Source organism: Acipenser ruthenus, chromosome 34 (assembly GCF_902713425.1).
Source record: "Acipenser ruthenus chromosome 34, fAciRut3.2 maternal haplotype, whole genome shotgun sequence".
Lineage (NCBI taxonomy): Eukaryota > Metazoa > Chordata > Actinopteri > Acipenseriformes > Acipenseridae > Acipenser > Acipenser ruthenus.
In genome coordinates, this window is record NC_081222.1 from 8,264,503 (window position 1) to 8,286,373 (window position 21,871).

Genomic DNA, 21,871 nt, shown 5'->3' on the forward strand with positions numbered 1-21,871 from the left:
CATCCAAGAGGAGATAGCAGACAGACAGGTAGAGATACGGGAGGGGATGGTGGAGTCAGAGGTGGGGAAGGAGAGGAAAATCTCAGCATCATCAGCATAGAAATGGTATGAGAAACCATAGGATGCGACGAGGGGGCCCAGGGAGCGGGTGTAGAGAGAGAACAGGAGAGGATCCAAGGCTGACCCTTGGGGGACTCCTGTTGAGAGAGGGCGAGGTGTGGAGGTTGCTCCATGCCAGGTTACCTGGTAAGTGCGGTTGAAGAGGTAGGAGGAGAACCAGGCCAGAGCAGTGCCAGAGATTCCCAGGTCAGCGAGAGAGGATAGTAGAATAGAGTGATCAACAGTGTAAAAGGCAGCAGAGAGGTCAAGGCGAATTAGGACAGAGGAGAGAGAGGCAGCTCGGGCAGAGTTTAGTGAGTTGGTGACAGACAGAAGGGCGGTTTTAGAGGAGTGAGCAGAGCGGAAGCCAGATTGGAGATGGTCGAGCAGAGAGTGGTTGGACAGGAAAGCAGAGAGCTGCTGGTGTACAGCCCGCTCGAGGGTTTTGGAGAGGAAGGGTAGGAGGGAGACAGGACGGTAGCTCTGGAGGGAGGTGGGGTCGAGGGTAGGTTTTTTGAGGAGGGGAGTGATAGAGGCTTGTTTGAAGGCAGAAGTATTCAGTGAAAGCTGTCTACCGACGGTGGTCTGTTCAGGTGTTTTACAATGTATTTAGATTCTGGTATAGTAAGCAAACTTGTTAAATTTGCAGACGACACAAAAATAGGAGGAGTGGCAAACACTGTTGCAGCAGCAAAGGTCATTCAAACTGATGACATTTAATAGAGAAAAGTATAAAGTATTGCATGCAGGCAATAACAATGTGCATTATAAGTATCATATGGGAGATACTGAAATTGAAGAAGGGAACTATGAAAAAGACCTAGGAGTTTATGTTGATCATACGCATGACCAACGCATTCTAAGAAGTTCCTATTTTACAGCATGGTTTGACAGTGATCTGTATTAATCGTCTGATTTCCTTCTAGGTTCTGGAAACAGAGCTTACACATTCCAACAAGAAGCTGTATTTGAAAAATCTGCATCTGAATGATTGCAGCAGGAACACAGCAGGATATATCCAGCGCAGGCAGCTAAGAGTTAATCAGAAGCAATAGGAAGGGTTCATAAAGTGTGAGCTCCATTACAGGGTTCAGATAAACTTGTGGACTCGTGTGTGTTTAAATATCCAATCACAATTAGAAGAAGAAGCAGCAGAATTTATATAGATAATCAAAAGACATTGATTGTATGTCATTTTTGTTGTCTATGTAGTCTTCAACAAGAAATTAAAACGTTTCCTAATGTTCTTTCTTTCATCCAGGAGTATAAAATTATTGTGATTCCGAACTCCGTTGTAGATTTCAACAAATATATTTTATTAGACACAGCAGAGCAGCTGGGTACTCTATTTTCCTTAAGCACAAGTTATAATAGAATCAACAAGACAATACAATGTTTGAATTAATATAGGCTTCCCTTATGACATTACCCCGTATTTCTTAACCTATCAGAAAAGACAATTACATAGTGATGCATATTTGTATCAACCAATCAGGTCATTGACCACCTTCCTTTTATTAGCTGAAGTGAATGTAACATCAATGCTTCTTTGATGTTTTACTCACAAAGTTATAACATCATAAAATGAAGTAAAGGAAGGAGATTGTCAGTCTTTGAAGGTTTTAGCCCCAAAATGTTACCTCTGAGAAAACACAGGGTCCCCTTTAAATTGCTGTTTGGTGCACTTCAAAGCATTCTCCTTACCATCTGTCTTTCCTGCTCCAACAATCAATACTAAACCCAACTAACTTAACTAACTCTAAAACCGAAATACTCACTCAATCTAAAACCCAGGTAATTTTGTAAACTATAGTTTCTCCAGCAGTTTATAGTAAAAACTAAAAAAGAAAGATTTAAATGTATTTGTGTCTTTTTTTGTGGATTGGAGAACAATTAAAGACTGTGTTCTTCCATTACATTTACACCTGTGTGACTACAACAGTGTTTGGAAATGCTTTGCCTGAATCTGAAATTGAAGCTGAATCGTGAGGTTTGGTTCAATACTTTACAAAATGAAACTTCTTCTAAATGCAGAAACACATAACAATAAGCATGTACACTGCCTGGCCACTTTATTAGGACCTATACCCACTTGAAACGACATGGCATAGACTCCACAAGGTGCTGGAAGGTGTCTAGTGGGATGTTAATCCATTCCGTCAGTAATATTTCACACAATTGGTACAGAGTTGGGCAGAGGATCATGATGGAGAATGTGTCATTCATGTTCATCCCAAACATGCTCAGCTGTATTGTGCTGGCCGTAGAATATGTCTGAAGTTTCTGTCATGTCTGTAGCCATTGTCAGGGCGATGCCAAAGGGGTAAAGTCCTAATAAAATGGCCAGGCAGTGTATGTGGCAAGTATATGAAACACTGTATCAGGTATGTGAAACACTGTATCAAGTATATGAAACAGTGTATCAAGTAACTCCATGCCTAGGATTTGCTCCAGGAGCAGACATCGTGACACACATTCACACAGAGAGGTGCTGGAAATCTGAAGTGTTTTTAGCAATCTACTACTGTCTTGTTTTTTTTTTTTTTTTTTAATTTAGTCGTTGCCAATTAGTTTTTATTATTTTCTCCCCAATTTGAAATGCCCAATTATTTTTAGGCTCAGCTCACCGCTACCACCCCTGCGCTGACTCGGGAGGGGCGAGGATGAACACACGCTGTCCTCTGAAGCGTGTTCCGTCAGCCGCCTGCTTCTTTACACTCTGCAGACTCACAGTGGAGCCACCTCAGAGCTACAGCGTCGGAGGACAACGCAGCTCTGGGCAGCTTACAGGCAAGCCCGCAGGCGCCCGGCCAGACTACAGGGGTCGCTGGTGCGCTGGACGCTCGGCCAATTGAGCGCCGTCCCCTGGGAGCTCCCGTCCATGGTCGGCTGTGGAATAGCCTGGACTCGAACCGGCGACGTCCAGGCTATAGAGCGCATCCTGCACTCTAGCGAGTGCTTTTACTGGATGCGCCACTCGGGAGCCCCCAAATCTACAGTTTTAAGTTTAATAAAAAATATACATTAATCACAGGAAGACACTGTGTATTATTTAAGCGATACTGTCGATGAAGGCTCTGCCATGAAGTATTGACTGGTTCTGGAGTTATGCATCACGAACTGAAGGTGAGGGCGCTAACGAAAGTCAAGGTCAACTGTCACATGGTAGAGCCATCATCGAGAGGGCACTATCGATATTAGAAAACATTTTTTATCATGTTCTTTAAAAAAACACTTTAAAACACTTAAAACACTTGAACTTTTAGTGATTAGTTGGGTGCCCTTCCGTTAAGCAAATAGGAAAATAGTCATGAAATTTCATAAAGGATCATATGCATAATAACAAAAAAAGCGTTATTAACAAATTATGTTTTACTTGTCAGAGCTGCTTATAGTTCATCTGGACGGTGCCAGATATCTGAATGGAGCTGACAAGCTGCGTTACAGGACTGGTTGCTTTCATCAGCATGTCAGAATGAAAAATCTGGCACTTGCGCAGACTGATTTGAAGTTTGATTCACAGTTGGTGCTGCAACGTTCCAACAGGCATCTACTATTTATTAGAAGCCCGCTAGAGCTGGAAGCTGATTGGCTGATGGTACTGAATCATTTTCCAATTTTAGATCATAGATGTAACACCTGATGCTATTTTTTTTTAAATTCCCGTTTTTATAAAAGCAGTTCAATATATATATATAAGATTACAAGCTGTTGGATAGAGCTTCGTCAGATTTGTAGTTAAGCTATTTTATACTCAAGTATTTTGAATATGTTTGTTGTTAAAGTGTTTTTTCACAGATCCATCGTTGTTTTATGTTGCAAGGGATGTCATTCAGCTTGCCGTTGCTCATCTCACCACAGTCTTCTTTTCCTTGATTGTTTGGTTCCCCAGGATTCCACATTCTAAACAGTAGAACAAAAGTCCTTTATTGGCTGCAAGGTTCCCTCTTTAAACAATGAAGCCCTTAGACTGTAACACACAACTTAATTTTCTAATAATACAGAGTCACAAAGCTGTGTACACTGAGGTCAATCTAGGCCCAGGTGCCTGATCATCTTGCAGATTACAGTCTACAGAGTAACAAAATCATTCCAGTACATTTGACCTATTATGCATTGCCAGCATTTTTTAGATCTCACAGGCTCCCCTATATGAAACATGCACACATTAAGGTAGTGAAGACAATGCAACAATCAGGTACTTTGCAGATACTTCAATTATATATTTTTTTTATAGCTCTTTAGACTTACCAAGTGATTTTATTATTCGTAATTTAGTAATTCATACATCTAATGTATTTTTTGTTTTGTTTTACACGCACATTATGGTAAAGGTGAATTAGATTTTTTAAATGCTATTGTATATGAAGCGAGTGAAGAATGTATAGATTGTTCTTTGCAGATACTTCAATGCTGTGATTCTGGTCACGTGAAGGATAACGCTTCATTCATAGGAAAAGCCAATGAGTGAAGCTTCTGTGAGTTCGGGTTATAAATGGTAAACATTTCAAATGTTTTCCTTTTGTTTGGATAAATACAGTACCAGTCATAAAGCCTGAGCCCACCACTAAAAAAGGCTTTAATTGCCTAGATTGTAAATAAATGCAAAAACCCCTTGATAGAATCACAGCCTTATTATGTGGCATGTACTTATCCCTTATGCCATCTTTCTCTTGTAATGTTAGGACACCGTTTCTCAAGTGCTTACCTCCCATCCACTAAACTCCCATCCAACCACTTCCAGACCCCTTCTGTCTCCAAATCGCTCATTCCAACCAAGTGATCCACTCGAACTTTGCCCTTTAAATAGTTCTGAAAACACGATTGAGGAAAAAAAGTTGGTGAACAATGGAATTATTTTTAATAATGAAGCATAAATTAAAAATACCTCAATTGGAACTCTATTGAAAACATTAATCTATGTCAGATATAGGGGTTGCTGAGTACTGAGAATCCCAGGTAAAGTCATGGTCATGTTGTGTACAGGGTGGTTCATACAGTCAGGGCAGTGCAGGTTCCTGGAAGTCTCTGGTCTTCACTGAGGATTCCACAGAGAGCATTGACTCTGGCACTCCCATGGGTTAGGGAAGCTAAATGGGCAGGGACTGAGTCACCCTGCTGAGCTACAGTGAATCCTGCTGGCCAGGAGCCTGGTGAGCACTTTATTTGCACCCGACATAAATTAGGGATTATGAAACCATATCTAGATAGTTATTTTCATTATGAATGGGTGTGGCAATGTGCCCCGCCCCTGTGTGCATTTGTGTGTTATATGTTGTATGTTGCGTGCGTGTGTTAAATGTTGGTGTATAGATTGGTACACGGGATATAAACGGGTCTGTGTTTCACGTGTATTTAAAAAGTGTAGAGGAGGGCACAAATCACTTCACGTGTTGGTTAAATGTAATATGTGAGCACGGGGTTGCACGTAATGAATTCACGTGCTGGGATTCAAGTGAATAATCAATTAGTAATTGCATCCCAGCACAACAGTATATATAGAGACACGTAGCACTCAGTCTGGGTTGGGTGTTCGGTGAGTGGAGAACGGGAGAGAGAGAAGGAGAAACTAAATAGTAACAAAGTAAGAACGTAAAAACACTCACCGTGGTTGTTCGTCTGTCTGTTTAAGTGTTTAGTACGTTTTGTTTGTCTATTTTATTTTGGCGCAAGTGCCGTGTCCTGTGTTTTTGTCTGTTCCAACCTTTTATTTTCTGTTCTGTTATTAAATGCTGAGAGAGTCAGAGGGATTCCCTGCTTGTTTAGACATTGGCTGATGTTTTATTCATTATAATTAGTGATGAAGAGGATGAGGGGATGTCTCCTACCAGCTCTTCATCACTGTTGATCACTGCAAGGTCCGAGTCTTGGGATTGACAGAATTCTCTTGCTTTCTTCCAGTCTCTGTTCTCATTGGAAAAGTAGTAACATTTCCCACTAAACAAGGTCCATTCACAAGGGCAGGTCTTGATGACGCACACTGAAAACAAAAAGGAGTAGGAATGTGATTCATGTATTAATTTATTGTCAAGTCTGTGTTAAGGTTCTTTCTCTTGAGTTCCAGAGCTGCTCTTTCATTCTAATTGCCTGCCATAGATAAAGGTAACACAGGCAAGATCAGCCAAAGAATGTCTCTCTTGATAAGAGTCAGTGCCATCTCGTGTTCTGCTTCATTATTCAGTTTTGCTGGTATTACACCGCTGGGCACAATGGTGCTGGTGCTTTACATTATAAAGACACTTTGGCTGATCACTATAGTTGTCTATGGAAGGCAACTAGAACTGAAGAGAAGCTCCTGAACTCATAGAAACACAGACTTAACAAAAAAGAAGAAACACAACCACTAAGAACTACTGCAGGTAACAGGACAGCAATATATATATATATATATATATATATATATATATATATATAATATATATTTAAAAAAAAAGAAAACTGCTGTCTAACATAAGGTGTAAAATCAAAAAGAAAAAGGTAATGTAGATACACAAAAATGTGAATAATTGATAAAAAAAAATCTTTTTACATCCAGCTGAAGAAGGACTTGTGTCCAAAACGCTCGGATATAATTTATTTTTTAGCAATTATTCACATTTTTGAGTACCTACATTACCTTTTTCTTTTTGATTATATATATATATATATATATATATATATATATATATATATATATATATATATATTGTAACACAGCAGGGAGGGGGTTAATCCTCAGTGCATGAAAAAACATGTGCGAATGCACATTTGTTTTAATTGAATTGTTTTGCTTAATTGTGTAATTTAATTTGTTAATTGTTTTATTATTAATGATCCCCTGCACCTGGTAATTATTGTTAAATTAGGCCCAGGTGCAGGGTATTTAAAGAGGGCAGTCAGTTTGCTGAGGGCTGCTGAGGAGAGGGAGGTAGAAAAGGTGCTCTGCTTCCAAGCAGTCGTAAAGTGTGGAAACCCTGTGTGGTTTTGTTTGTTTAATGTGTTTGGCAGGTAAACGGCTTAGCCGTCCTGCGAGTGAGTCAGGGACCTGCCTGTCTAGTTAGTGCTCTAAAAAGGAGCTAGGTGTTTATTTTGTGTTTTATTTTTGTTGTGTTATTAAAAATAGTGCGTCTTTTGGTGTTTTAATAATATATATACACATTCACACACATACATACATGAGTCAGCGATTGGAAATCCTGGCCTGTGATTGGTTAAAACCTCATCATAGGTAGAAAAATAGATTGAACTATTGCCTAACATCCTTACACCACCGGTCAATAGTTTCAGTTTGGCATGTGATTGGTTCATATCACTGTCAGTCCTGTCCCTTTTCGAAGAAACATCTTTCTCCCCTGCACTTTCACAAGAGAAAATAGCTTGATTCTGTGACTTGACAGAAAATGAATTACAAAACTTACTACAAGAGAAAGATGCTCCAAACACTAAAATGGTGATTAAAACGTCACTGTCACTGTTTTCTGACTTTCTGAAATTTATACAAATTCAACTCGACAATGTAAATAAATATTACAGGCAGGATATGAACTGGACTACGCAGCAGTCAGCAAACCTGGACGGAGAACTTTGGAAAAACTTGGCAAAGAACTTCAAAAACATTTCCTGTTATTTATTTTTGTTATTTATGTATTTACTTATGCTGTATCAGTTATATTTAAACAACATATATAAAGTAGTATTTACTATCCAACCTTGCCTCCCTTATTTTCTTGACTGAGAAGACTATTGTTATCTCCAGGGTGCAATGCATTATATCCCTGTCAGTAACAATAGTCTTCCCTCAGGTCAATAATTTTCTACTATATCCTTCCTCTCCAGTCCATATATATATATATATATATATATATATATATATATATATATATATATATATATATATATATATTGTGAGGAAGTAGGTGGAGTGAGACAGCAGGGAGGGGGTTAATCCTCCCTGCATCAAAGAAACATGTGAGAATGCACTTGTTGTGTAATTGTTTTGTTATTAATGATCATCTGCACCTGGGCGTGATTGGAAATTAGACCCAGGTGCGGGCAGTTAAAAGGGGAGCAGTCAGTCTGCTCAGGGCTGCTGAGGAGAGGGAGGCAGAGAAGGTGCTCTGCTTCCGTGCAGTCAGAGTGCAAGTGCTGGGTTAAACCGGTGTGGTTTTGGGTTTATGTTAGCAGGTAAACGGCTTAGCCGTCCTGCAAGTTAGTGAGGGAAAAAACCTTGTGTAGTAAGTGCTCCAAGAGGAGCTAGGTGTTTATTTTGTGTGTGTTTGTTTTATTTTTGTGTTCATTAAAATATAGCGCGTCAGCGCTTCAAAACGCCATTTCTGAGTCCTGGGTCGTATTCTTAAAGGGGCAACGAACCCGAACGAGGGTTATTCTTTTACATATGGTACCAGAAGTGTGGGTGCCCCTACGACCCAGTAAAAGGAAAAATGGATTTTAAGGAACTGATCGAGGAAATTAAGAGAAACACCGCTGCTCAAGTGGAGCAGACCAAGAAGTGGAGAGTGGAGCTAGGGCTGCCGGAGCCGGAGCCTACAGAGCTGGACCTGCTGCTCCAGAAATGGGAGGTAGAGCAGCTGTTCCGAGAGCCCAGAGGGGAGGAGCCGCCGCTTCCGGAGCCCAGAGGGGAGGAGCCGGAGCCCGGGGAGGAGGTGGAAAGCATACCTCCACCACCCCTACAGTCCAGTTCGGCGCCGCTGCGTCCAGTCCCTCACCCCTTGCTCCGGGACACCCTGCCGGTCTTCCTGGACCTCCCTGTGCTGGACCTGGAGCCCAGGGGTCTGCAGCACTGGCCACAGCTCTGCCCCTGGTTACCTGCTCCGCTCTCCCCGAGCACCCAGACGTCGCTGGGCTGCTGCCAGACGTCGCTGTCGCTCCCCCTGTTCGCTGCTTCGCTCCCCCTGGGTGGTCGGGCATCACTGCGCCAGTCCCCAGGGGAAGACCTGTGTCCACTGCGGCATCCTCCAGTGCCCCGGCCTACGCTTCGGTCGGCCCTGTTAGCCCGGTGGGGTCCCGTGTCGCCGGTTTGCGGTCCCTTCCTGGCAGCGCCGAAAGAACCGACCCATCCTCAAGCCCGCCCGTGGAAGAGGGCGGCAATGGACATTGCTGGACTTGAGGCTGGGTGGTTGTGTTTTAGGGGAGGAGGTGGCCGTCTCGTGGCCTGTGTCTTGAAAAGACAAGGGGGGGGGGATGTGTGAGGAAGTAGGTGGAGTGAGACAGCAGGGAGGGGGTTAATCCTCCCTGCATAAAAGAAACATGTGAGAATGCACTTGTTGTGTAATTGTTTTGTTGTTAATGATCATCTGCACCTGGGCGTGATTGGAAATTAGACCCAGGTGCGGGCAGTTAAAAGGGGAGCAGTCAGTCTGCTCAGGGCTGCTGAGGAGAGGGAGGCAGAGAAGGTGCTCTGCTTCCGTGCAGTCAGAGTGCAAGTGCTGGGTTAAACCGGTGTGGTTTTGGGTTTATGTTAGCAGGTAAACGGCTTAGCCGTCCTGCAAGTTAGTGAGGGAAAAAACCTTGTGTAGTAAGTGCTCCAAGAGGAGCTAGGTGTTTATTTTGTGTGTGTTTGTTTTATTTTTGTGTTCATTAAAATATAGCGCGTCAGCGCTTCAAAACGCCATTTCTGAGTCCTGGGTCGTATTCTTAAAGGGGCAACGAACCCGAACGAGGGTTATTCTTTTACAATATATATATATATATTGGAGCTCCTATCTCTTTATAACTTACCTTTAGAAACATAATTTTCCAAGTTTGTAACATTTGCCATGATCTTAGAATCTGAAAAGACACACATGTGTAAACTGGAGTTATTAGAATAAAGTCTCTAAACTGCTCTCACCAGAGAACTTCTTTTGCATTTGTAAGTTAATTGTACCTTTTTCCTTCAGGAGGGTTTGCTCCACTCTCAGGTTTTGTATTTCTTCAGTGACTGAAAAAACAGAAAACAAACAGTGTTTTTTTTGCCTGTAAACTCATTTTGAATATTAATTTGGCAGGAAGTTGAGTCGGCCAGATGCAGTTTCTTAACAGCAGATGTGCAAAGAAAAATAAATCTACAGCCAGTTATTTTGTGAAAAAAATAAATAAAAAGGTTGTACACAAAACACAGCTCACAGAGCAAAAATAAAGGCTTAAACAAAACAGGTCACGAACACGTATAACAAACACCACACCAAGGTCAGGCTGGGCAGTAGCTTTCACTGATCCTACCATACAGTCTGTTTTACTTTTGTTTTTGATTTTCATTTTGCTCACTCGCTCACGTTCCTCCTTCCAAACATCCACCCCGACCAGCAAAAGCTGTGGGGGTTTTATACATGTGACCATCTCCGAATTAACAATACTTTAATACATTTCGGAGATGGTCACATTCTGCACGGGAATTTTAGTGTGCATGGCCGACTGTCTGTCAGAGACAAGCTGCTAACACCGCCTCTGCCAGACCAGCAGTGAAATGAGTGCAGTTGCGGATTGAGGCAATGCATAATCTAGAAAACTAATACAACAGGACAGCAACTTGGAGCACATTGGTTCATTGGTAGATGGTGATGCACTGCTAACAACATTGTAAAAGCAGACATGCACAAGACGTAAAACAACAGCTACACATCCCATGAGATTATTGGTTCAGGCAGGGAACTCACTTTAACCTCAGATTAAATCACATAAACAGCAAGCATATTTTAGGTGCTTCCAATACCAGATCAAACCGTCACTTGAATAGCTAGTATCTTATTTGTCCTTTGATAAACAATACGTCCGATGATCGGTTAAGGAAAGGATGTATATCTTACCTCAATCCATTACGTCCCTGCTGTGCAACAGAGTTTGCCTACTTTTTGGCTTCGTCTGATAGGGGAGGGCGGCTATCCTGCAAACTAATTTATGGGCAGGGGTACCTCGAAAGGCGAGGTCAAAGGCCATAGAATGCAGTGCAAAATATGTATAATGTAGACATGTTGTCTCGTCTATGTTTTAATAAATAATCTATTGCATGAGTTTCCTGACTGAAATAGATTCCACTCTATCTAGTGTCTATCCACTCAGCCACTATCGTCTATAACAGGCTTTTCCTTCCTTGCGACGGAACTGTGATGTCAGTGTATCAATAGAGATATACAGTATACAGTATTGAGAGAGGATGCATAACGAGGCTCACAGTTATTCATATCAAAGTATCACTGAGACATGTTGTCACAAAGACGGCCAGAGTGGGTGGCGTCAGACCGGAAGCAGGAAGGAATTCAAACACAGACAGACGGTGATGGTGATGAGCTGAGTGCAATGGCTGCACTCAGCGTTTATTAACAAATAAAAGGGTTGTAAACAGTACAAAAACAGGACACGGCACTTGCGCCAAAATAAACAGACATACAAAACGGACTAACACTAAACAAACGGTGCAGGACAGACAGACGAACAAACACGGTGAGTGAAAACACGTTAACTATTACTTTTACTATTATTATTATTATTTTACTTCACCTCCGTCTCCAATCCCGTTCTCCACTCACCGAACACCTAACCACGAGTGACTAAACGTGCATCTATTTATACTGTTGTGCTGGGATTCAATTACTAATTAATTACTCACTTGAATCCCAGCACGTGAATTCATTACGTGAAACCCCGTGTTCACATATTATATTTTAAATGCACGTGCGTGATGTGCAATCCCGTGCCTAAATACAAATATACACTTTTTAAATACACGTGAAACACAGACCCGTTTATATCCCGTGTACCAATGACTATACACCAACATTTACACACGCACGCATACATACACAAAACACACAAATGCACACAGGGGCGGGGCACTTTGCCACACATGTATATCATAAACTTCAATTAAGCCCCCTCTTTCCCTTCTCTTTTGTAGCATTTCTACACAGCACAATCAATCAAGCCATTCGTCTGATAAGTGGCCTACTGGATAAACAGAATATATCATTAAAGGAGTGATGAACTCTAAAGGATTCTAGTGCCACTGCACCCCTCTGCGTGAAGGGGCTGCGTACCGTTTGCTTTCAGGCTGATCAGTGTATTCCGCAGCTCTTGTAGTTCGGCAGATATTGCAGATTCTGAAAAACATATTCAATTCTGATAAAGACATGCCGATTCTGATAAAGGAGAAGACAGTATCTGAAGCACGCTGGCATGGAGCACTGTCATTGCTTTAGCAGATAGCAGGTAGTAAAGTATTTTTTGAGTAAGTTTAGAAATCATACCAAAACTATATATATATATATACACACACACACATTAATTAAGATAACTTGGCATAAAATAAGCTCTAAACATTTTTAGCCCAAAAGTTAAGGAGTGCAAACCTCCTTACACAGAGCTATCTGATCTATCTAAACTGATCTATCAGGGACCAACAAAAAAGTACTTGGCATTCTTCTTTTCCCTGTTCTCTACATCAATGACATAACGTCCCATCAGATAATTGCAAATACATACAGTATTAAGCCCTTTCAATACATCATTATAAGTACGAACGAAGTGGTACTGCAGGCTAATTCACCAGCATGTACTTCCCACTAGTGGAACAGAAACCAAACCAAGTATATAAATACGTCCTTGATCGAGAGTTGACTGAGCTTTTAGTTTGAGAGAGAAACTCGTACCATTTCCTTTCAAAATTGTCCTCGAGTTTCTCAGGTTCTCGATTTCAGCAGAGATTTCCGAATCTGAAAAAGAAAAAACACTTTAGAGGAAACTGTCCCCACATAGAGGCTCCCTGTATACAGTGTCTAGAGCACGTTGCCTTGGAAACACAGCCATTGGTTCCTCAATGTTTAAAGGGTTTGCCAGCAGATTTGATCAGTCAGTGGTAATGAAGGATGTTTTTGAAGACCTACATTGTTAATTAAATCACCCCAGCATTAACTACAGCTTTAAAATGTTCTCTCTTATTAAAAAGTAGCAGGTAGGCTGTGTGTTTTACTTGCAGCCATGTGTACACTAACATTTGATATGTAAGTTTAAAAATGATTTCTTTCTGTGCAGTGTATGTAAGGTACTGTATCATAACGTGTCAATGCAGCACCATGATCTATTTTGTGTTAATTGTGTACTAAGTAGGCTACGGTAGAAAAGAAATGTGCTAAAATAATGTATTCATTCAATTTAAAATAATCTTTAATTATTTTTGCATTGTATAGTAATGTTTACAATGCAGCAGCATGATTTATTTTGTGTTAGCGATAAGCCTAAAGTAAAAAGACATGGTGCGCTAGGTATTAGTTTAATTTGAGTACTGTACTGAATACTGTATAGGCCTAATGTACATATTTGTATTTATCACTAGGATAACTAACCAAGGGACCTTGTAAATGCACGACCGCTTGGAGTGCAGCCTGAGTCATGCACCCATGGTTTGAATCCTGTTCCTACTGAGTTGCCCGTCTTGGCTGGGGAGCCACAAGGAGAGCTGCCCTGCAGTAAGGGAGGAAATCAGCTTGTGTTGATTCACTTCATTGTGCTTCAGCGACCCCTGCTGCTCTGGTGCCTGACGAGTCTAGACTTTCTTTTCGGTAGGATCAGCGGGTTGGCTTGACTGTGAGAACAGCGGCTGGCCTTCAGTGCTTTTAATCTTTATGTGGGTTGCAGTGTTGAGACAACATCCCGCTAGGATAGATAAAACTAACTGATTCAATAAAATAATGGGGAGGTGGTCAATCCCAATTATGTATTATTGTATGTGGCATTTATTTTTCCTATTGGAAATCTGTTCTTGTTCTATTTAAGACTTACGTTTTGCAAATGCCTTGGAGAGCAGGATCATCCACACCATCGAGGTAGCCACCAACAGAATGTAGAGAACAACAATGGATTTGCTTCCACAGACATTACGATCTGGAAAAACAAAATACAAATGTAAGTGGACTTGGGAGCGTAACATTAGCTGAGCCCGGGGACGCACATTAAATGGAAAGTTTCTATTGTGTGTGCTGAAATATTTCTGTCAAATTGAAGTACTTTAAAAATCTATATAAGAAGGTTGTTGTCAGTGAAGCACATTGCATGTAACAAATACCTCTAACGTCCTTGTTTTTTTAACTGAATTTCTGAAGTGAGATGGTTTTAGATATGACCATCATGGGTATGCATCTCAAATTTCTGAGAATGGAAAATCTCTGCACAAAATCACAGCTTCATAGGGGACAGAGATTGCTGCTACACTCCCCAGTGGTCATTTTTTAAACCATTTAATAAAAACAGTAATATTTGTGTATATGAGAAATATCCACTCGATATGGTCGCTGTTTGTTTTCACAAATCACAAATTCAATCAAAAATAGATATTCCCTGTTGTATGACACATTTTGCTGAATTATACCTTTTTGATTGTTCTCAGCTCCTAAAAAGTTGCAGAGTTCAAGTTACTTATAAAATGTTATAACTAAATTGAAACTGCAACTGTTTAAGAGCTGAAAACAAGTAAAAAGGTCTAATTAAGCAAATTATTAGTCTAAAAAAAAGGGTTTAGTTAAATAAGCGAGAGCTGAGTTGGAATGAAAATCAGAAGGCACAGGGGTCCCCAGGACGAGGGTTGGGAAGCACTGCTATAGGCTAAAGCAAAAAGAAAGTGCACTAGATATTCATTTGATATGATGTGACGGAGTGTCCCGCCCCTATATATATATATATATATATGTATTATTATTTGTATTTTGTTTGCGGCGCAGGTCAAAGCGCCGCGTATTTGTTATTGTTTTGTATTTATATTTTAAAATCTTTGTGAGGATGCGTGACTGATCAGCTACTGATTATTTAACTAGCTGACAGTCGCGCATCCTTACTAAACTTACTAAACGCGTGCAGACTGTGGCCGAGGGGTAATAAGATAATTAACAGCTAGTTAACCCCTCGGCCAGAATATAAGAAACTGCATCTGTCTGTGTTCAGGGGAGAGTGTCAGAGGCGAGACAGGTTTTGAGCGAGAGAGAGTAAACAACTGCTAAGTATCGTGCTGGGGTAAAACCAGCACGCTTATTTGTTTATTCATATTTGTTTGGCCAATGTGCCCTTTTGTTTTGTAGTGTTTTGTTGTTTGTTTAAATCTTTTGTTTTATTATTTAATAAAAGCAGCTGAACGCCGTAGCGTTTCAGCTCTCACCCGTACTTCCTGAGTCTTTGTTTCTGGTCTGACGTCATCAGTGAAGGCATCCTGTTCACATGTGACTACTGTACTGAATGTGTGCTCTTTCTCATGGATTGCTCTTTTAGACTCCTTACTCACAACTAACTCCCCTTTTATGCAGCACAACTCTGTCCACTCTTCACTCATTGGCTCATTCCTAGTGCAGTACCCCATTGGCCATGCATACACCCCGCACATGATGCACCCACAACCTCACAACCACACAAGCTGACAGCAGGCTAGAGCAGGCTGCTCAAGAAGGACAAGGGAGAGAGAGAATTTTTTTTTTTAATTATTCAAAAGCTATTGTTAATCCTTCTTGAAGTCATATAGCCAGCACCATCTGTGGAAGAAAAATGGAACTAGCATTGAGTATATTTGCAGAACTGAAATTGCCTATTGCCAGTTTTCACATTTTTTATGTTATGAATCCTACGTAGACACCTTTTTTTGCTCAATTTCATTTTTTTTAATGTGAAAACCATCTTTAAACACTGTAATCTGTAAACACACAATAATGTGGTATACTGTAATTAGCTCAGTAGAGTCCAGTGAGTAGCTATCTTTGAGAAACAGTGCCAGGGAATTAAGAGCTTACCTTTAGTCTTCATGGGTTTAGACTTCCCTTTGCGAATCTGTTCCTCAGATTCAGTAGATTCTTCCACGTGTATATAGTTAACTTCCTCATCTTCGTCATTCACAGGTGGTCGAAAACACGTTGTGCAAAATGCCACTGCTAGAATTTGAATCAAGTCCAAAGAATGTACATATTGACCAGTTCTGGGTTTTAAGATTCTGCTTTGAAATGTGCAACACATTGGTTTCATATGGTATCTCCTACACAATGTCTGTATGACAGCTATGCATTGGTTTCATATGGTATCTCCCACACAAAGTCTGTCTGACAGCTATGCATTGCTTTCATATGGTATCTCACACACAACGTCTGTATGACAGCTATGCATTGGTTTTGGAATCCATTTTGCTCCAATCTAATATTAGATATAAGAAACAGCAGAGGTTTTTTGCAATGGCATTAATCCTTTGGTAGACTTCCTCTCTAACTAACATTTATCTTTGAACTTAAGTTTATTTGAGTATTTCTATATATTTTATTATATAGAGCACCATCGAGAAAAACTAATAAGAAGGTGGCACTAAATAAGTTAATTTCTGCACACATACCCTATGGTAGTTCAATTAAAAGTGTAGCAACTTCCTTAGTAAATATGTGTCATTTTAAATGCTACTGAAATCATTTGTTCCATCAACCTTGGCTTCACATAGTGTAGAACACTGTTACTACCCTAACCTAACAGTAATGCATTCCCTTCAAACACAAGCCCAAGCAGGGAGACAGGTAAGTCTTGAAACTGAAATGTACCTGATCCGCAGTTTCTTTTCATGTCCTGATATTTTCTTTGTGCAGTTTGTTGATGCAAGTCAAAATGTTCAAAGTCGTTACTGTCTGCCATGCTGCCGACCCTGCAGTGATCCGAACACTCGGAACCGTGACGGTCTGACTGATGTTTCGCTACTAGATTCAGTTCTTCATATAGCAACAGGAAATGTAGAAATAAAATGAGTTAGCAATTTTAATTTCCTAAAAATAAGGGAACTTCCCACTGCAAGTCAAAATCTCCTACAGAAAAAGATGCTACAAGTGCAGAGTATGCTGTGGTTCAAGTTTCCAGGACTTATTTCTTATTCCAGTTCTATTTACAATAGCATTGCAATGTGTCTAATAGGTTTCATACGAAATGTATGTAGTGGAAACTAGGGTAATCAAAGCAGTAGTAACCTTTGGTGAAGTTGCCTGGCGCTTTACATTTTTGGAGTATTATATTTGTATCTGACTGTACACCTCTTTTGTAAATTAGTGATGCTGAAAGATACTTCTAATGAACATTAAGAGATACATGCTATAGGTTTAAATGACTTACAAATAAACAGGAACCATTTCACCCGCACTTTGTTGCCTGTCTTCATTGTTGGATTACTGCACCTGCTCTACACCTGCACACTAATGACCACTTTGCCAGTGTGTCTGTACATGTCATAGCTGTACACATTAGGGCTGTGCAGATACTCAGATTTCAAGTTGTTAGGTTTTAATTAAATGGAATAAAGTGTGTTAACTACACAACTTAAAACAAAGCATTCCTGCTGATTAATTAACCACAACATAATAATACCAATGTACACAGCGGTAGCCTCCGTTTTTTGTGTCGGTTTAAAGTCTCAGTACGGCAGTAAAGTCATTGCCTTGACCAAAACGAAAACCGGCTCCTAAGTATCTTTTAAATCACTCCATTTTCTAGGTGTGTAAAAGGCAGCTTTTCTTGTTGTGAAATGAATACATTTATTAATAGGTTTCCTGATGAGTTGTGTTCATGGTACCCAGCATGCTGTGCCAGTCTCTCTCTCTCTCTCATATAAAAATCAATTGAATTGTATTGTATTGTATTGTATTGCATTGCATTTGAAAAGCAATGGATGACTTTATAGCTGTGTGTTGAGTTTGAAAAGCCATTCCATGGTGTCTGGGGTCTCCAGATGGATTCCATTTGTACCTCTTGCAAAAGCGTGTGTTGGGCAGTGATAAGTGAAGAAGATGACAGCCTTCTCGGGGTCTTTTCTATTACATATGAAAACACAACTAATGTCATCAAATTGGTGACCGAACGTCCTTAATGACCTCACTGTCAGAAAACAATGACGACTACAGTATTGTGCCATTGAGCTCACATTACCTGCCATTGAGCTCACATTACCTGCCATTGAGCTCACATTACCTGCCATTGAGCTCACATTACCTGCCACTGAGCTCACATTACCTGCCACTGAGCTCACATTACATGCCACTGAGCTCACATTACCTGCCATTGAGCTCACATTACCTGTCATTGAGCTCACATTACCTGCCATTGAGCTCACATTACCTGCCATTGAGCTCACATTACCTGCCATTGAGCTCACATTACCTGCCATTGAGCTCACATTACATGCAAAATGATGCTGCAGAGCGGTACAACTGACGACGGTTGCATAGACAAGCCAGCATGAAGATTTGTTTAATCTAATTTAGTTCCATTCTCAACAAAGCCCTCATGTTTAAAAATAAAAAAGCTATACTTGTAATCGAGGGGATGTGTATATATAGATTTAATTTAAATTTGACAAATAATGAATAATGAAATAACTATTCATCCGCTCCACTTAAAGTGTGCTTTTAAATTGTAGTCAAACTGATTGTTTTAAGTACAATACAAAGAAAGGCAACAAGCATCAAGATCAGTTGCGCAACTTAGTGCTTGCAACCGAGTCGCTTATATGTGGACGTCCCTGCAACTAGTTGCTTGAAGTAGAGCCGTGCTCTACTTTCCAAGCAACCAGCTGAGCGACTTCTGTAAACACAGGCGATCACGTGGCAATTCGCCAACTCTGATTGGTTCTTATAATGCTGACTGCACGGCTTGCATATTAAGAAGCTCTAATTTTAAAAATGTCGGCGGTAAAATAAATAAATAAAATTAAACGGTTTCCTTGAGCTTTTACGCGGCTTTGTTTTTTTCTTTAGGGAATATGGTATTTAACACTTAGCAGATCAGTCTTACAGGTTCTCATTGGAACACTTAGCAGATCAGTCTTACAGGTTCTCAATGGAACACTTAGCAGATCAGTCTTACAGGTTCTTAATGGAACACTTAGCAGATCAGTCTTACAGGTTCTCAATGGAACACTTAGCAGATCAGTCTTACAGGTTCTCAATGGAACACTTAGCAGATCAGTCTTACAGGTTCTCAATGGAACACTTAGCAGATCAGTCTTACAGGTTCTCAATGGAACACTTAGCAGATCAGTCTTACAGGTTCTCAATGGAACACTTAGCAGATCAGTCTTACAGGTTCTCAATGGAACACTTAGCAGATCAGTCTTACAGGTTCTCAATGGAACACTTAGCAGATCAGTCTTACAGGTTCTCAGTGGAACACTTAGCAGATCAGTCTTACAGGTTCTCAATGGAACACTTAGCAGATCAGTCTTACAGGTTCTCAATGGAACACTTAGCAGATCAGTCTTACAGGTTCTCAATGGAACACTTAGCAGATCAGTCTTACAGGTTCTCAATGGAACACTTAGCAGATCAGTCTTACAGGTTCTCAATGGAACACTTAGCAGATCAGTCTTACAGGTTCTCAATGGAACACTTAGCAGATCAGTCTTACAGGTTCTCAATGGAACACTTAGCAGATTTGCATTTAATTGGTAAAAGGCCAGTTTCAGTTCCTTAATGAAAATCTTTTCATTGTATAACTTTAAAGAAAGAAGAGTTTCGTTCTGACTAGAATAAAATTATTGGTTCTAGGAAATAATTTTAGGTTTATTTTTGTTAAATATATCTGTTTAATAACTCCACTTCAAAACAGCAGATGGCTCTGTGCAGTCCAGTAAAAAAAAGAATCAACTCAACACAGCACTCCAGCTGACTCATTTAGGCATTAATGTTGAACACAGCTAGATAACTAACCTATTACCAACCCAGGACACTATAATACCACACACTGGGGTTATTGCAATAACATTCAAAAGACTGCAAATCTGCTTAACACTTTGATTCAGTGCTGTTCAGGGAAGGATTCCTCTGCTCAGAACCAATTACAAACCCAACACATTGTGAGATTCTCAGGAAAGGTTGCTTCAGCAGGGCTGTGTGAGCTTTTCCACTCTCCTCTCTCACTTCAGCTTTCTTTCACACTCTCACTAACAGATCACTGAGGTCATTCACACTGGATGAAGTATAAGTATAAACCAATCCTCTTGTTTTCAACATTGTATGGGCTTATGTACACTAACAGAGTAGCTTTTGAACTCTGAAACAGAAGCAGTCACTATTCCTATTAGGAGTGTGCAGATGTGGGGCACACAGTACAATTGGTACATTAGTATCAGCACCCCCACCATAAATAATTTCTTTTACTACTTAATAGGTTGTAGATTTCTCAATTTAAGTACATAGGACAGTAATATGAGCATTATGGGAGCTCATTATCCTAACTCAGTTGAGACGGTGTGTCAATAGCTATGGCACTATAAATATGGGAGGGGCCGGCTGTGACGTTGCAATTCTGAACTCAGTAAAATAATTGCAGATACGCAACTGCATGGCTTGATGTGTGCTTTATGCCATATTATTCAGGTCGTAACACAGGGGCGCCAAAACGCAGAGTTAAATACTTATAACTTGTTTAAACCAGAAGGTCTGTCAGTCATAAACTATGCTTTTAATTGTTGTTCTTTTTGTTTGTGATTGTTAATTGTCTTTGCCGGGCTGAGAACTGAAATAAATGCATGTTATTTTATTAAGTTTTCTAAAAACCGTAGACAATGATATTTATAATTCCGTACTTCATGGTGACAAAAACTTGATTTACACGCTGGTGGAGGACACGAATGGGGATTATAATTAGAACATTCAAATATTTATTAATGATTATCAATCAGTTACAAACATGTCTTAACAGTGGTCAAACACACAAGGGACTACAGAAATAAAACCCAGGTAATCCAGATAAGATTACTGAATGAAATGAATCAATCTTCTGAATCGTTGTATTGAACTGATGCCCCACATCCTATGTAAATCCGCTATGTTCATATTACAGATGCCTGATCCATGTTTTCTGTTGTCTTTGTTCATTCTTATAGGGTGGTTTCAGAAGGTCCAATGGTTCAAAGATCCCTTTGCTAACTGTAAGCAATTCTCATGCAAAATACATTTCCTCTACTACATATTAAACCTTTTCAACCATATTTTTTATTTGCAAAAGGCAGGTGAGTAAACAAATCACCCAAACAAAATATTACTCCTCATACAAAACAAAGGTATAAACATCTGGAGGTGATAGAACTAATTAAATAATTCAAACCAATCTTACCTAATATATATTCCCATCATTCCTTAGCTTTCATATTGTCCTATATGAAAGTTGAATTCAGTTTTGAAGTGTATTTTTTTCAAAGCTATTTGTATAGAAGCTATATTGCTCACTCTATGCAGATACTTCAATGCTGCTCTTCTTGTTCTGTGTTATTGTACTTGAAGAGGTCATGAAAGGGAATGCAGTCAACATTAAAACCTGCCAGTCATGGAAACGCAGTGCGAGGATACTGGGAGGGGGAGTCAATGTGTGCAGCTTCTGGGATTTCAAGTTTTTCAAACACTTTCAAACTCATTTTCAAACTCATTACTATCTGCCATGTGGCCAACCCTGGACTGCTCTGGACACCAGGAACTGTGATGAACTAAAGTGAAGGGGCCACTGATGTGTTACACAGAGTTCCTGAACTTTCATCCCAAGTTCATTTTGCAACAGGAAATGTTTATGTCAGCAACAAGTAAGCACGGTGCTGGTTGTGCTGGAATAACCCCACGCCCAGAGGCATAGTAAGACACAAGGCCGTAGGCAGAGTGCCTTTAGACCCTGGAAATGAGTTTATTCCAGCACAACCAGCACCCTGGAATGTCTTATTACGCTTATAAAATGGGTTACTAGCTTTTAGAAATAAAGATATAGACACATTTTTATTTAAAAATGAATATAGGTTTATTTTTTCCTAAATATATTA

General features: G+C 40.2%; 1 protein-coding gene across 2 annotated transcripts; it reads right to left on the reverse strand.

Annotated features, from left to right (window-relative positions):
• Positions 1–1,391: 1,391 nt before the first annotated feature.
• On the reverse strand, positions 1,392–16,783 carry LOC117402121 (CD209 antigen-like protein D). Of its 2 annotated transcripts, XM_059007155.1 has the most exons (10): positions 16,626–16,783; positions 15,840–15,977; positions 13,852–13,953; positions 12,723–12,785; positions 12,111–12,173; positions 9,965–10,018; positions 9,817–9,867; positions 5,928–6,079; positions 4,808–4,911; positions 1,392–4,002 (listed from the first exon to the last, which is right to left on the reverse strand). In XM_059007155.1, exons 1-10 carry the CDS (start codon positions 16,714–16,716, stop codon positions 3,879–3,881), a joined length of 942 nt encoding a protein of 313 aa, XP_058863138.1. In that variant the 5' UTR covers positions 16,717–16,783; the 3' UTR covers positions 1,392–3,878. The 2 variants fall into 2 exon arrangements, with proteins under 2 accessions (XP_058863138.1, XP_058863139.1); XM_059007156.1 differs by lacking the exon at positions 9,817–9,867.
• Between the last annotated feature and the right edge of the window lie 5,088 nt (positions 16,784–21,871).

Bases quoted from the DNA above. Each gene is read 5' to 3' on its own strand.
- LOC117402121 (XM_059007155.1), bottom strand. From the start codon at position 16,716: ATGGCAGACAGTAACGACTTTGAACATTTTGACTTGCATCAACAAACT. The intron at 12,786-13,851 runs GTAAGTCTTAAA...TTTCTTTTTCAG, and splicing joins CTCCAAGGCATTTGCAAAAC to ATTCGGAAATCTCTGCTGAA. The intron at 12,174-12,722 runs GTACGAGTTTCT...TATGTTTTTCAG, and splicing joins GACAATTTTGAAAGGAAATG to AATCTGCAATATCTGCCGAA.